We start from the raw sequence: 15,741 nt of genomic DNA, 5'->3' as shown, positions 1-15,741 counted from the left end.
TCAAAAGTCTCCAACAGATAACCTTGGAACTACTTCAGGTTTCCTGAGATGGTAAAGCCATTGTTCCTTAGGAAAAGTAACTTCAATTTGCCTAAAATTAGGTCTGTTCCATTAATGCACAGATGAGTTATTTGTAACCACCAATAATTTCATTAGACCCTGGCCCTTGGAGTAAAAACTTTTTGGTTCCAATCTTAGCTTGGTCATTCAGCAGTTTTCACTTCTCTGGAACTAAGCACCTCATTGGTAGAATGACAATAATAATTTTCAGGGCTTTAAAGACAATGAATTGCATATTACAACATCCTCGTTTTGTTTTTTTATCTTTTTAAAGCATGATAACACTATCCCTTCCCCTCTAAGGAATATTTGAGAAGGTGGACTAAAGAATGGGTGTAGGGGCCTGGCGTGGATGGAGCTCACCTGTAATCCCAGGCTGAAGCAGGAGGATCACGAATTCAAAGCCAGCCTCAGCAATTTACCGGCCCTAAACAATTCAGCAAGACCTTTTCTCTAAATAGAATTTTTTTTAAAAAATGGTGGTGGTGGGGCTAAAAAAAAAAAAAAGAAGAAGAAGAAGAATGGCAGTAGGGCACCATGACCTGGCCCATTCCTAATGCCGCGCACTAGTCGGGTTTTTTTGTTTTTTTGTTTTTTTTTTTTAAATTTTTTTGGTACCTAAGATTGAATTCAAGGGAACTGAGCCACATCCCAGCCCTATTTTGTATTTTATTTAGAGACAGGGTCTCAATGAGTTGCTTAGTGCCTCGCTTTTGAGATGTCTGACTTTGAACTCGCAATCCTCCTAATAGCCCGCCAAGCTGCTGGGATTCAGGCCTGCGCTACCGCATAAAATAGATACTAATAAACCATAAAATAGAAGTTTCCATTACTTCAAGGTAACTGGCTTCCTGTCTCCTTATTACACACTAAAGGTCTCATAGGGGGGTTAATCGTTCATCTGACTACACTCCGAACACTGACTTCCCCAAGTCTGTAATACAAGATCCAAAATCTCTTGACTGGACTTTCAAGGTTAGTTACATGCATATACTTATTTGCTTTCATCTCTTTACCGGAGTGCCTTTCACCTTTCCCATAGAATTTCACTTTTGTTTTGAAACTTTAAAAAATAAAAGGGCATAATGTGTCATTGAGAACGTTGATGGCATGACAGCACAGTAAAAAGTATTTATTAGCTGTTAAGAACAATCTTCAAGAATGGAAAGCTCCATTTAGAAAACAACCCTATAGCTCCTAAAAATCAAACGGAGATCAGTAGAAGAATGATATCAAGAAGTGGGAGGTAGGGAGGGAGGGGGTAAATGTTGTTACATCGCGTGCAAGTACGAATATGTAATAACAAATGCATCCATATGTACAATGCACTGATTTAAAAAAAAAATGTGTGTGTGGGGGGGGGGTCGAAGTCCACAGCCACGAGCCGCTGATTGGTCAATTAGGTTTTAATAGAGAGAAAAGGGAAAACAGTAAATAGGAAATCAATCAGAACCTACGCGGTTCTGATCAATGTGGGCCTGTGCTGCACACCTGAACAAGGCCCGCTAGGGGGCGGCTGGTGGTGGTGGTGGTGGTTAGGGGAAAAGAAACGTTAGCCCGAGAGCCGAAATCAGGCTTGGTATACACTTTGTTTCTTAGCAGCCGCAACACTATTTTCTTTTCGTTTTTTTTTTTTTTCTTTTAACCGCAGAATGCAAACATGGTGGATAAGGAAAGTGCTCCCGGTGTTTGGTGGATGAACCACGTGGCGCCTTTTTCTCGCTGGGTAAAGGCGGGGCCTTTACGGGATTTGTTCTCGGTGGAGCCTCGGGAGCAAGGGAGAACTTTTCCAATCCGCGACACCACAGTTCTTTCAAGGCTAATTGCAAGGGCTGCTTCTGCAACCTCCCATCCTATCGAAGAGCAAAAAGGTGGCTTCTGAGAATTTGATGGCTGTAGGGTAAACAAGAAAGGCGCAGAATACCGCCAGCCTTTCACTAACTAGATCAATCTCGGCTTTTCTCTTTCCCGGCCTCAGCTATCAGCCCATCAGTACGCAAGCGCATTTCCCCGCGCTGAGGCGGAACCGCCTGGTCTCGCGAGAACAAGGCGACCCGTCTTCGTAGCCCTCGCTCCACCCCCTCCTCCTCGCTCGCTCTCTCCCATCCCCCCCAGCCAGTTGCTGTGCTGCGCAGCTTCCTTAGCGGTTGCCGCCGCCGAAGACGGTTGGAAAAACCGTTGTTAGGAGCGCTACGAGAGACGAACGACTTTTCCCTCCTCACGACCGAGCCCCGCGTGCACAGGAGTCGGCGTTACTATCGCTCGACAGGGTATCTGAAGTAAAAGGGGGTAGGTTGGGCTGGTGGTGTCGAAAGCGGAGTCGGGAGAAGGACGAAAGAGACCGGGAGGGGAGGGGGGTGGGGTGGGGAAGTGTGGAGGTCGCCGCTCCGGGGCGGCCCCGCTGCGCTTCCCGGGCGATCTCCCACTTCAAGGAGGGCGGCCTGCCGAGGGGAGGACTTGTTCAAGTGGAATTCAGTGGACGACGCCGAGACCCGAAGTGAGGGCTTTCAGCATTTTCCCCCATTCTCTGCTGGCTTGGCCTCCGCCATTTTGGGTACGGTGGCGCGGACACCTAGGCTTCCCGCCCTTCCCCGCTTTTTCTACTTTTTGTTCCCCATCTTCGGAAAACTGATTTAGAAGGCGGGGGTGTGGGGGTGGTCTAGCTCCCTGGAAGGGATGAGGGGGGGGGCAGTGAAGCGAGCAGGGTAAGGCCGGGCAGTTGGGTGCGGGGAGGATCGGGGCTGCCGGGCGCGCTCCCGATGGAAATGGCGCCGGATGGGCCTGGCCTCCCACCGCGGCCTCCTTCCTCTGCAGTCTCGGCAGGGTTACCTGGGCTGGCGGGACTGCGAGCGACTTCTGACGCAGATTCCCAAGATGAGAGAGGCTGGAGCTGGGGGAGGAAAGCCAATGGCGACGAAGGCGCTCAACTCCCAAATCCAGGACAAAGGAGGCGGACGGCCTCCTTTGTAATTCCGCCGCCCGGTGGCGAAGGTTTTTAAGCCAGGCTTGGCTGCCGGACGGGAGGGGGAAGTACTCTCCCTAGTTCTCTGGTCTCTAGGGCCGCTAGATAAACGAAAGTCTCCGGGGAGGAATAAAGGACGCTTAGCCGGCCCTTATATTCCAGGTTTGGAACTTCGAAAAGAGTACGTACTCATTTTCCAAAGGATTTTTTTTCTCACGCTTAAACGTTTATAAAGACTTTGAGTAATTTTGTAAGCAGAAAAATGGGTGACTTATCAAATAGGACTGTGAAACGGGCATATATATTTTAATAAGTCGTGTGGGCCCGGTGAACTACATGGTACCTCTTTTTAAATTCGTGGGTGGAGGTGGGTGGTTTAGCAATGGTTCTGTGTAATTTGTCACGTACGAGTTAGAATTTGTTTTTAAGGAGGGGTTCTACTTTTTGGGAAACAGCTGTTAAAACGCAATCAGTGATTGGCAAAAATGTATGTATGCTTCTGCAGAGAATTGGCTCAATATTATTAAGTCTGCACGAGTTGTGATTTTTTTTCTTTTCTTAGCATTAAGGCTGTGGAAGTCAAATACTTTATAAAGTTTATTTTCTTTTGGTAGCTAAGCATATTTTTTCTTTAGTGCTAGAGTATACTGATATTTTGAACTAGGAAATAAGCCTATTAGACAAATGTAAGCTTAGTCACATGGTGGTGGAGTGGGGTGATTTTATTGTTTTGTTTTTATTTGATGGTTGGTTTTGGTCTTTAGAGGAGTGTCATTCAAGACAGTACAGAAGAGAAAGGCAAGGCCTGAGAATGAGTTTCCAGTAATACATATAAAACTATATAAATAAGTCTGCTAACTATACTTTCCAACTTTAAAAACAAAAACCCTGCCTGTTGTCCATGTTCTTTGATGCTTTCTGAAGATCATCAAAGAAAGTGTACAGAAATCTTACCTTGAAACGGATTTTTAATGGACTGAAAAACAGCTCAGACTTTCATATAATGTATATGATATAACCAACAGCTTTCCTTATTGAATTAGACTAGACTTTTTTCTGCCCTCTTTTTCATCTGCATCATAACCTGGAAATCCATCTAATTGCCTTTGCTAAGTAACAGTGTTATCTTTTGATGAACTTGTTTTGATAATTGACTGATGCATCAAATCCTTACATATACTTCAGAAGACAGTGTGCCTCCATGTTATGAGACTTTTATATTTCAGTAGTTTGATTATGCTTCTTAACACCTTTGGGATATAATTCACATTCCACCAGTTGCCCATTTGAAGTGTATTTTCATGGGTTTTAGTATATAAGCAGTTGTAAGACTACCACTGTAATCTAATTTTAGAATATTCTATCATTCCAAAAAAAGACACATTTATTAGCATTCATTCCGTATACTAAACACCTGCCCTCCTTTCAAGACTCAGGATAACCACAAATCTTATGTAGTAGATTTTTAATATTCTGGACAGTCATGTAAGTGGAATACAAAATATGGTTATTAGTGACTTTTGCTTAGGTTGGGAAATTTTAAAGTATTTGTATAAAACCAAATAAAGTTAACCTCATTTCAACTGGCATTTTAAATTGGTGCTAACACTTAGGTGTTTTGTTTTGTTTTTTTCTTTTTTGAGATAAAATCTCTCTACATTGCCCAGAACTCCTGGGCTCAAGCCATCCTCCTGCCTCAGCCTCCCAAGTAGCTGGGTCTATTCACACCCTACTATGCCTGGCTAACACTTGGAATTCATAAAGTAAAGAAGTGATTAGCCATGGCCTTCCAAAGAAAGATTGAGGTGGATTATCTGAATCATTAGTAAACTGTTTAGTTTCTGACAGCATTATTAAGATATTAGAGCCTTTTGTATGCCTTTAGAATTTTTTCTTGTTGGTAAGTAGAATTCTAGACCTGAGTTGTGAATGGGTACTGGAACAAGGCTCTGAAGGCATATTAGAGTGAGGCTGTCTTTATATATACTCTTTTATACTCACATGGAAAGTTACTCTGTAGTTAATGTTCCAAATCTGGTAAATTTTTGCCCCAATTGAAAATTATTTAAAAATTTAATATTTTAATAAGTACTTCGTCTCTTGGTTTCATATGAATCATCTTGGAAAATTCTGATCCAAAAATAAAAAGTTTGTTTGCTAGTTTCTTGTGAAATACTAAGTGAATCTCCACCTTTCTCTGTTTCTGAAATACAAATCTTTTGTGATGAATGTTTTTTCATTGAAAAGAAAGTGTGCTGAGAGCTGAAAAAAACACTGTATTAAGATCTTTCCATGCCAAATTAGATTGACTGGACAAAGTTCTTAAAATTTTTCGTGAGGAAATACATGATATTAGATCCTTTCCACTTTTCCCCCATCTTGGATCTTAAACTTTTATTTCTTAGGTTAGTTCTGCTTATTATTTGGTTCTGGGGATTGAACTCAGGGCCCTGTGCGTGCTAGACAAGTGTTCTATCACTGCCTCACCCCCACCCTACCCCACACACCTCAGGTTGGTGCTTTTAAGAAAATCACATCTAACTCCCCACCCCCTGCAAACATACAGGATTACTCGGGGACAGCATTAAACTTTATAAAGCCTTTGTTAACCTTGGGAAAGACTTAACAGTTTTTTTTTTTTTTTTTCTTTTCAAGACTCAGAATAGTTTTCTGTCCTTTGAGGTTTTGTTTGTGGTCTGTCTAGTTGGTATACTGAGCTCTTAGAATCCACCAACCATTGCCACCAGTGAATGCTTGCTAAGAAATAGACCAAGCATTTTACATGATTCTTGTAACAGTTGTAGGTACTGATGCTGTATTTCATGGTTAAATGTCCAAATCCAGACCCAGGATTTATTCTTTTATAAATTCATGTTGGTTATTTATGTGCTTAAGAATTAGTTGTAAGGTCAGTTTTAAAAATGTGTGATATCTTTATTTTGTTCTCTCTAGAGTGGCACTAGGCCTTTAGCCTAAACAAAATGGGCTGGGGGAATAGTTCAGTGGGGCTCTGGAGGTTCTATCCCATCATTTAAGAAGAAAAGTGACGAAGATTTATATGTAGAGATTAATGACCACTTTTGAGGATTACTGCATTCACTTACTTTTTTTGTTGAGCTAATGGGGATTGAATCTTGGGACAGTGGCCCAGTGATCTGTATCCCCAGTCGCCCTGTCCCCCCATTGGCAGGGTCTTGTTCAGTTGCCTAAGCTGGCCTAGAACTTGCCTTCCTCCCTCCCAAGTGGCTGGGATTCCCAGTTGAATGGCACCACACCTGGCTACGTTGACTTTTTTTAATGCATTAATAATAGGAAAAAGAAATTTATCCCTTTGTAGATGTATTGATAGTTATACTGATAATTAAACCATATGAGATTAAACATTAGTGAATGCTGTTGGTGTAAAATACAATCTTCAAGCATAAAGGAATCAAGTGAACAAATTGTTTTGTTTACAGGGGAGGAGGTGGTGAGGGAAAGGTTTGAAATATTCAGGTGAGTAGGATTCCTACAGCTGCCTAGTGAAATTTGTAAGGTCTGGTAAGTTTCTGCAGCTGGAGGACTTCTGCATTAACCTTGAAAATGTTCTGGAATTTTTAAAGGAAGGTTGTTTGCCTCTGGGAAGGGAACTGGGTACTGGTTCATTTTGGAGAGGTAGGGGGATTTCTTACTGTGCTTTTTTCTATACTTCCTTAATGTGAAAATATTTAAAATTCATGTTTAAGTCTGAATTGATTGTAAATTTAAGGCAGTGAGTATATTGGTTATATGCTGTCTTTAGTGACTTCCCAAAAACACGGGTACTGTTTAGAGGCATTTGTTTTGAGTAGCCTCTTACATCAGGTTTAAAACTCAGTCTAATTGTTACTTAAATATTCTTTTAAACTTATCCCCTTAAACAGTTTGATGTGTTCAAAATTAGTAGTTAATCTAAAAAGCTTGAGCTAAAGTTTTTTCCAGCATGAAGTGTTTATTGCATTTTTTTATTTGGACCTCACTATGAATGGATAGTAATACTATATACAATATCCAAATCAAGTTTTAAAGAAATTTTCTTCCGGTGAATAATAAAATTTGAAAAGTGAAAATGTGAAAGAGAAAAAAAAGGCTAGAGTTGGCATTAAGATAACACAATCAAGAAAGTTTTGAAGATTCTGGTAGTAGAATTATGCAGGGTGTTTTTTATTTTTGCTTCTTATTTAAGTAGTGTGTGATAATTGGTTGATTCTAAGAAGTTCAGAACTTTTTGGTTGGAGGGGTCAGATTTCATTGCCTAAACCCTACCCCACAATAGAAAGTGATGTACCATTGTATCCTGGCATTGTCATAGGAGTCACTTTAAGTCTTATGTTACATTTCCTGTTGTGATACCTCTGAGAGGTGTTTCTTCAGTACCTCTTGACAAGAGTGTATTTTGATTTACTGCTTTATGTGCTTGTTTATTTTTTATAGCATTTAAATCAAACGGTATTGAGATGGATTGGGTTATGAAACATAATGGTCCAAATGACGCTAGTGATGGGACAGTACGACTACGTGGACTGCCATTTGGTTGCAGCAAAGAGGAAATAGTTCAGTTCTTTCAAGGTACCTCTAGTATTAGTCAAAGTTTAGTAGTATTTTAATTTTATATTTTTATTATGTTATTCAGTTTTTAATTTGTAAAACATTTGATTTTGGAACTTTGTTTAAAGTTTGTGATGATTATGGTATATCGTAAAATATGAAATGTGCTCCAGTTAATAGTCAATACAGAATGTATAGAATATGTAAAAACTAATTGATGTGCAGTGCAGTTAATTGAGAATAATTTTGTGTGATGAAAGAACCATGAATTAGCATATGGAGCATAAATTTTGTACCTTTTTTCATGTAATATAGGTGGGTTTTTAGAGTATATAATTAAAAGACAGTGGTCACAAATTTTTATTTATTCCAATATTTGAAAAAAATATTCCATTTGTATTATGGGGTGATGGGAAACTAAGCTTTTTTGTTTTGTTTTGTTTTGTTTAGACTTGTTTTAAATATTTGATTCAGATGGGAATGTTTCAGCCTTTAACACTGTTCCCCTTGATGGGGTTATTTGTCCTTGGGTTAAAGGGTTGGAAATCGTGCCAAATGGGATAACATTGACGATGGACTACCAGGGGAGAAGCACAGGGGAGGCCTTCGTGCAGTTTGCTTCAAAGGAGATAGCAGAAAATGCTCTGGGGAAACACAAGGAAAGAATAGGGCACAGGTGGGGATGGAGAGTTTGGGATGGTGTTAAATTTTTATTTTTGGGGGTTGTGGGTCACTATTGCTTAAATGGGGGGGTAACCATAACATTTTCGGGGAAGTTTTAAAAGAATTGATAATTACCTAAATTTAACTTGGAAACTACAGATTTGGGTGGGGAATTATTCTAATAGTTTGTTTAAATTAAAATTAGATTGTTTCCATTTCTCTGTAGGATGTTGTTGATGAATGCTTTTGTATAATCACCTATTTTTCTTAAACACCTATCATGTACTAAAGGAAACAAACTAAAAATATATTCATATTTTATGAATTGCTTTCAAATGACTCATTTGTCTATGTAAAACTTACAAATATTTGATTATTTAAGTTTGTAGGTGTAAAAACTGTTAACTTATGGTGTATTTAGGCAATTTAAATTGGGTTATGTATCTAGATGTAGAAAACTTGCTGCATTTTGCCCAATATCTAATTTACTCTAATACATTTATGCTGAAACCTGTACCTTAAAAACATTTTTAAATAGGTATATTGAGATCTTCAGAAGTAGCAGGAGTGAAATCAAAGGATTTTATGACCCACCAAGAAGATTGCTGGGACAGCGACCGGGACCATATGATAGACCAATAGGAGGAAGAGGTGGTTATTATGGAGCTGGGCGTGGAAGTATGTATGACAGAATGCGACGAGGAGGTGATGGATATGATGGTGGTATGTGTATCTAATGAACAAAGGTTCTGTTGTCATTTTCTTAATGTTCCTGACACTTTGTCAAGAAATATAGAAATGGCGGTAATTTCAGTACCTACTAGGTTTTAAAACCTGTTTGTGAAAGTACGTATTCCCATGGTCAGATCTGGGATTTGATTGGTGTACATATTAGCACCTAGAAAAATTACATAGAAGTTAAAATGAAGATGATTGGTATGTTTTCTTCTGGGTATCAGGATGTAATTTAGCTTACATGTCTGAATTTTGAGGTTTTAAGCTTATATTGTTAACTGCCTTTTTTATACACACTAACTTGGATTGCAAACTCATAATGATCAAGAAGTTAAATAGACTGCTTACTACAAGATGTGTATTTATATATTTATCTCAGAATGATATTCATGTAATTTCTCCTTAAATTACACAGGCTATGGAGGTTTTGATGACTATGGTGGCTATAATAATTATGGCTATGGAAATGATGGCTTTGATGACAGAATGAGAGATGGAAGAGGTAAAATAGTATTTTCATTTGGGAGTAAATTTTTTAGTATTTGTAAGCTTCCTGTGGTAACATCAGTGGCTCGTATAAAAGAAATTAATCAGGTATATTTCAGTGCTTTCCTTCATGGGCTTTATACCTTTTGTATAGTGTGTGTGTATATATATATATATATATATACACTTTCCTACATATATCCATAATGGTTTATAATGTTGACAAAATTATTTTCTAGGTATGGGAGGTCATGGCTATGGTGGAGCTGGTGATGCGAGTTCAGGTTTTCATGGTGGTCATTTTGTACATATGAGAGGGTTGCCTTTTCGTGCAACTGAAAATGATATTGCTAATGTGAGTAATTTTGGTGATCATTTGTGGTTTTATACTTGGTATCTTAATTTTAAAGCACTCTTTTTTTTCCCCCCCCCTTTATCTTTATTAATGACAATATCAAGATTGGTGCTGGGGATGTAGCTCAGTAGTATTCTGTTAATGAATTATCATAAGGCCCTGGGTTCATTCCCTCACATCTGTCCCATATTTAGTGGTTGATAGATATTGTGTCATTTTTTTTGCTGACCTAAGTGGGATCCAAATCCAGTTAATAGTGAAAAACTGTTTGATATAGACTTGTGAATAGATAATTTCTTTTGTTGTGTCATATTTTGAAAGAGCAAATATGTAAAAGTTTTAGTGGCTTGATTTGGCTTTCTAGGGTAGATAAATCCTGCTGCTGTCACTGACTTGAAATTTGTTGGTTTCAGATTGGTTAGAGGATAAGCAAACTGCAGCCCATGGGCAAAATCTAGTCACTTCCACCCATTCATTAACCCGTATGACAGACCTAATGGTCTTCAAAGCCCAATATACTTGATCTGGTTAGTAAAGCAAAAGTTTGCTCTAGATCTTACTGGGAACCAATTGGCCTAAGTTCCAAGTACCTTTAAAGATAAGTTTAATATAAACTTGGAATTAGAACTAAATGGTACATTTTAGGGATATTCATGTATTGTTGGCAGGTTTATCAAACCCATTGTTCTGAATCATGGTGTATGCTGTTTTCTCTATAAATATTTTATACTTCTCACATGAACTGTTAAATTTCAGCAATTTTGAAATCTTTGGGGGGGTTTTGGATTTTCTCTTTGTTTTTATTTGGTGGTGGTGGGATTAAACCCAGGGCCTTATATACACTTAGGTAAGCACTATACTAGTGTGCTGACATCTACAGCCCTTGAAATGATTTCTTGACTTCGTTCTACTCGATAGTACAGTGTGAGGTTTTTAAAAAATACCTGTTTGGGCTTTGGTCTTGATTGCACTTTTTTTTAAAATAAGAATGTAGTCATATTCTTGTTTGTAGACCTTCTGGTTGATTGAGCAGTTGAAGGGTTTATTTCAGTGGATGAGGAAAAAGTTAAGCTGTTGGTAATTTACTTTTGATAATTGGAATTTAAAAATAAATGTTTTCTTTGATTTAGTTCTTCTCACCACTAAATCCAATTCGAGTTCATATTGATATTGGAGCTGATGGCAGAGCAACAGGAGAAGCAGATGTAGAGTTTGTGACACATGAAGATGCAGTAGCTGCCATGTCTAAAGATAAAAATAACATGCGTAAGTCGTGTCCTCGGCATGCTATTTTGTTTCCTAGATGTGCACTGGTTTATAAAAGTCTTATTTATTGAAATAAGTAGAAGAGGTATTAGGATCTGTGTAGATGGCTCTTGGTGCAGTCAAAGTATTCAGTCCGTAATAAAGTTTATACTTTAATGGCTTCCTTAGGCGATTTACCGAAGCATTGATACATATTTTAATTGACTTGCTAAAGCTTTTATTGAAAAATTTGATCCATCGTTCCTCTCATATTACTCTTAACCTTTTTTCTTAAAGAACATCGGTACATTGAACTCTTCTTGAATTCTACCCCTGGAGGTGGCTCTGGAATGGGAGGTTCTGGAATGGGAGGCTACGGCAGAGATGGAATGGGTATGTGAAGTTTTAAAGATAAGCACTATTGGCTTGTTGGCAATTGATCTCAAACTTACTTTTTTTTTTTTTTTTTTTTAAGATAATCAGGGAGGATATGGATCTGTTGGAAGAATGGGAATGGGGAACAATTATAGTGGAGGATATGGTACTCCTGATGGCTTGGGTGGTTATGGTAAGTTTTTCTACTTGGTTTGTGTTAATCCCCAATTGAAATGCCCATAAAAGTGCAGATATTAGTTTTAATATCTGATGCACAGATTTCTTCTGATAAATGATTCTTAATGTTTTTCTCTTAAGGCCGTGGTGGTGGAGGCAGTGGAGGTTACTATGGGCAAGGTGGCATGAGTGGAGGTGGATGGCGTGGGATGTACTGAAAACATAATCGCCAACATACAAGTCCTAACAACAGCATCTGGTCTACTAGACTTTCTTACAGATCTAATTTCTTTTGTATTTTAAGAACTTTATAATGACTGAAGGAATGTGTTTTCAAAATATTATTTGGTAAAGCCACAGATTGTGATGGGAAAATCTGTTTTCTGTAGGTTTTATTTGTTGCATACTTTGACTTAAAAAATAAATTTTTATATTCAAACCACTGATGTTGATACTTTTTATATATACTAGTTACTCCTAAAGATGTGCTGCCTTCATAAGATTTGGGTTGATGTATTTTACTGGTAGCACTACAAACAGTAGTATAGTGTAGTATTAGAGAATAATGGTTCACTTTGATATAAACTACAATTCTTTATAAGCAGACATCTGAAATAAGAGCTTGAATAATTTTTTCTTTAATTTCTCCTGGATAGCACTGTAAATATAAAGCCTAAAGAAGAGTTTAGGTGGCTTGAGGAGTATAAATTCAGCTAATTCTATATTATTCTTTTTCAGATGTCATTTATCAGGCATAGCTCTGAAATGTTGATGATCTAAGAGGTATCTGGATTTCTGAGTATTCCTAATTGTGTTACCTAGGTATGGGAGTGTTGGAAGTTTGAATTCTAGCCCTAGATTTTAGAATACATTTCCCTCAGCACTTGACTGAAGTACCAAAAATGTTTCCAAAAGGTGAGAGTCATAACTTATTTCAGGATGTTTAGAGTAGGTAGGATTCTCAATGACATGAGAATTCAGTGTTAAGTACATAGGCATTTACTATGAATCATAATTCTCACAGATGTATTTTCAGTTTCTTATCCAATCGAGCATATGGGTTTTAAATAAGTGTATAAATGACTACATTTAAAAAATGTAAGACACAAATCCATGTCATAGTCAAAAACAATCCTGCAGTTGGATTTTGTATCTGATGTCAGTTTGGAGTTTTAGTTAAAAATATGTAGCAAGGAAAAGGTGCTTTTTAATTTCATCACTTTGATCAATATGGCTTTTTTTCTCAAATTGGCTTAATGGATCAAAATGAAACCTGTCAATGTGAATTCAGTTACTGAACTTGTTATTTGTTTTTGCTAGAATGTTATTAATGTAATAAATGTCAATGTGGGAGATAATCATGTGGCGTTTGTCCTAGAATGCTTTGTGTTGGTTACTAATTACAACCCATATTGGTAGAAAGCACTGCATATAATATCTAGACTGATTAAAATTTAAAGTGACTCCAAAGGAGAAGGGTTTTTGTTGTTAGAAAAGGAAGTGTTGTGGCATTTATATTTGGAACTTTTTGACCTTTGGCAATGATTCAACTTTCTTCTTTTTTTTCTTTGTATCAAGGATTGGACTCTGTGCATATTAAACATGTACTATACCACTGAGCTTTATCCCCAGCTATACCCCCAGTCATTAGTGCCTATGCCCAGCTTACTTTAATTAGCTACTTAAATATTAAGGCTCAAACAACCTATTTTTAAAAGCCATGTACTTTATTTTCCTAGAACTGTGTTCTTAAAATCTTTAAGCAGTGACAGTATAAAGTTAGAAACGAAAACTGCGTTTATAAAGCAGGCTAATTGTTCAAATCTTTATTTGATTTATAAAATTCACATTTTACTTTTAAAACATTACAGGTTAGAAGAATTACAATCGCAATTCCTTGGCACCATGATCGCATCATTGTGGTAGTACTGGCTAGGTAAGGGAATGGTATACGAAATCTATTTTGAAAACAAAAGTGCAGTAGGTTCATGATCAAAAAGAAAGAATTGTGAAAGTTTTGTAATGGAACACAAAAATCTAAAGTATAAATGGTTTTAAAGTAAGCCAAAACTGAATGAGCAAGTTGTATTATTGTCATTAAAGCTGCTTCCCCCAAAAAAGCCCAAATTAATAGTAAAATGAGTTTTGAATGTTGAAATTTTAAAGGGTGACTAAAAATCCTGGTTTATTTATCGAGTGGAAACTGCCTTGGAATTTAAGCAACTTAAATTACATTTTAAAATTCGTTCCAAGCACATAATTTTTAAAAACCTGTTTGAAAACTTTCATTTATGCTTACTCCTTTTCAGCAGTCATAAAAATGTTAATCTATCCCATCAGTACAAAATGGTTCAAGAATATAATTCTATCTCAAGTACATTTCTGTCAGTATTCAAGAAAGACCATTTAAACTGGGTGTGGTAGCACACACCTATAATCCCAGCAGCTCAGAAGGCTGAGGCAGGAGGATCACAAGTTCGAGGCCAGCCTCAGCAACTTGGTGCGACCCTGTCTCAAAAGAAAAAATAAAAAGGACTGGGGATGTAGCTCAGTGGAAGAAAGCCCCTGGGTTCAGTCCATGTACCACATACACAGACTAACTAACCAACCTCAAAAACTGACTAGAATTTATGGGTTCTGGAGAAAATAGATCTTCAAATAAAACATTGGTTTCTTTTGGGTGGGGGGTACCAGGGATTAGAGGCATTTAACCACTGAGCCACATCCCCAGCCCAATTTTGTATTTTATTAGAGACAGGGTCTCACTGAACTGCTTAGCTCCTCACCTATGCTGAGGCTGGTTTTAAATTCAAGATCCTCCTGTCTCAGCCTCCCAAGCTGCTGGGATTACAGACGTGTGCCACCACGCCCAGCTAAAACATTGGTTCCTTTCTTTGGCAATTTAGTTAAATTTTAAAGGAGATGGTCACATGGAAAAGAGCCTACCAGATAAAAGTACTTGGGGGTCAGGAAGGCATTTGATTGATCATTCAGTGTAATGTTCTTAGGAATGTAAAGTTTCTATGTAGTTTTTGAAAGTGCATGGCTGAAAATTAGATTAATAAAAAAGGAAATAATGTCAGTAGGAGTTTGTTTTCTTATACACAGGCAACTTCATATTAAATTCTTGGTATGGTATAAACAATATAACTTAGTGTTAAGGTTGATTGTGTCTGCATGAACTCTCAATTCTGTGTCATCAGTGGTAAAGTTTAAACATGTAATTCCATATTAATACACATTTTCCCCCCATGGTGCAGGTTTATGTTTTCATGTTTGGGGGAAGGGGGTAACCACACGCAAGAACATCTGCAAATAACTTAAGAGGAAGTTCCTTTCAAGATTAGAAGTAAATTGTAAATACCAAATCACTCCGAAAAAGTATCAGCAAGCACAATGGTTGTTTAGAAAAGATGGAAAGACAATCTTGTAGGATAAAATACTGACCTTTTCTACTGCAAAGAGGGGGGAAAAGGGAGGGAAAATACAGGTGAATATGGAATTCTACCAAAATAATAATTCTGTTGAGTTAGAGAATACTTCTAAAAAGTTTGTGCATTTCCAGTCTCTTTCTCTGAGAGTAGGGAAGCTTTAAAGTGCATTAAGAGAATTACAGGCACCATCAAATACCAACTTGACAGAATTCAAGAAGAAAACAATCTGAAGCCTTAATTTTTAAGAAGGCCTTTTTACAAGATAAGGCAAATGTGTTTGAGCTGTTATATCTGGCCTTTAAATGAAGTGAAGGGTTCCATGATTATTCCATGTAATAATTAAAGTTATTTTAAAACATGCTGTTGGAAATGTAACAATGAGTAAATACCAAATGATACAACTTAATAATTCCCATGAATTAAATATGTAGAAGATAAACTGGTACCAATACTGACTAAAGGCTGCTTATGTCTGGATACCTTGTATGCATTCATTGCAGAAACTTTCATAGGTAAGGATTTAGTTCTGCAATCTTATGGCAAGTTAGATGAGCATCTCTGAATGAGCAGTGCATGACAGGAATCACAGACTCTTACTGGCTTTGGTGAAGAAGGCAAAGGCAGTTCGTTGTCAGAACAGGCATTGCAGAAAATCTCCCCACAGTTTCTACAATGGTGCTATT

The 15,741-nt window shown here is 37.7% G+C and overlaps 3 protein-coding genes across 13 annotated transcripts in view; 1 reads left to right on the top strand and 2 right to left on the bottom strand.

Annotated features, from left to right (window-relative positions):
- Positions 1–3,028, bottom strand: part of Pbld (phenazine biosynthesis like protein domain containing) — a 55,336-nt gene extending 52,308 nt beyond the window's left edge. For both annotated transcript variants that reach the window (XM_058577973.1, XM_046419720.2), the window contains exon 1: positions 2,890–3,028. The gene's annotated coding sequence lies outside the window, so the exon portion shown is untranslated. The remainder of the gene's footprint in view (positions 1–2,889) is intronic.
- On the top strand, positions 2,063–12,987 carry Hnrnph3 (heterogeneous nuclear ribonucleoprotein H3). Of its 6 annotated transcripts, none has more exons than XM_046419716.2 (10): positions 2,063–2,349; positions 7,475–7,609; positions 8,126–8,264; positions 8,790–8,929; positions 9,402–9,488; positions 9,712–9,827; positions 10,958–11,093; positions 11,370–11,465; positions 11,548–11,640; positions 11,766–12,987. In XM_046419716.2, exons 2-10 carry the CDS (start codon positions 7,498–7,500, stop codon positions 11,840–11,842), a joined length of 996 nt encoding a protein of 331 aa, XP_046275672.1. In that variant the 5' UTR covers positions 2,063–2,349; positions 7,475–7,497; the 3' UTR covers positions 11,843–12,987. The 6 variants fall into 6 exon arrangements, with proteins under 6 accessions (XP_046275672.1, XP_046275673.1, XP_046275671.1 ...); XM_046419717.2 differs by having other exon boundaries at positions 2,065–2,349; positions 8,790–8,902; XM_046419715.2 differs by having other exon boundaries at positions 2,082–2,330; positions 8,790–8,974.
- A 448-nt stretch (positions 12,988–13,435) lies between these two features.
- Rufy2 (RUN and FYVE domain containing 2) overlaps positions 13,436–15,741 on the bottom strand; it is a 43,607-nt gene continuing 41,301 nt past the window's right edge. For all 5 annotated transcript variants that reach the window (XM_058577970.1, XM_046419710.2, XM_046419708.2 and 2 more), the window contains exon 18: positions 13,436–15,736. In XM_058577970.1, coding sequence (XP_058433953.1) covers positions 15,593–15,736 — 144 coding nt within the window. In that variant the 3' untranslated portion in view covers positions 13,436–15,592. The remainder of the gene's footprint in view (positions 15,737–15,741) is intronic.

Source organism: Marmota monax, unplaced genomic scaffold, assembly GCF_021218885.2.
Source record: "Marmota monax isolate L192 unplaced genomic scaffold, Marmota_monax_Labrador192_F-V1.1 WCK01_AAM20220418_F8-fsc00019, whole genome shotgun sequence".
Lineage (NCBI taxonomy): Eukaryota > Metazoa > Chordata > Mammalia > Rodentia > Sciuridae > Marmota > Marmota monax.
The sequence above is the reverse complement of the archived record's forward strand: the minus strand, read 5'-3'. Positions and strand labels throughout refer to the sequence as shown.

Coding starts and splice junctions, on each gene's coding strand:
- Hnrnph3 (XM_046419715.2), top strand. CDS start 7,498: ATGGATTGGGTTATGAAACATAATGGTCCAAATGACGCTAGTGATGGG. Junction 7,610..8,125: donor AATAGTTCAGTTCTTTCAAG/GTACCTCTAGTA, acceptor CTTGGGTTAAAG/GGTTGGAAATCGTGCCAAAT. Junction 9,489..9,711: donor CAGAATGAGAGATGGAAGAG/GTAAAATAGTAT, acceptor ATTATTTTCTAG/GTATGGGAGGTCATGGCTAT.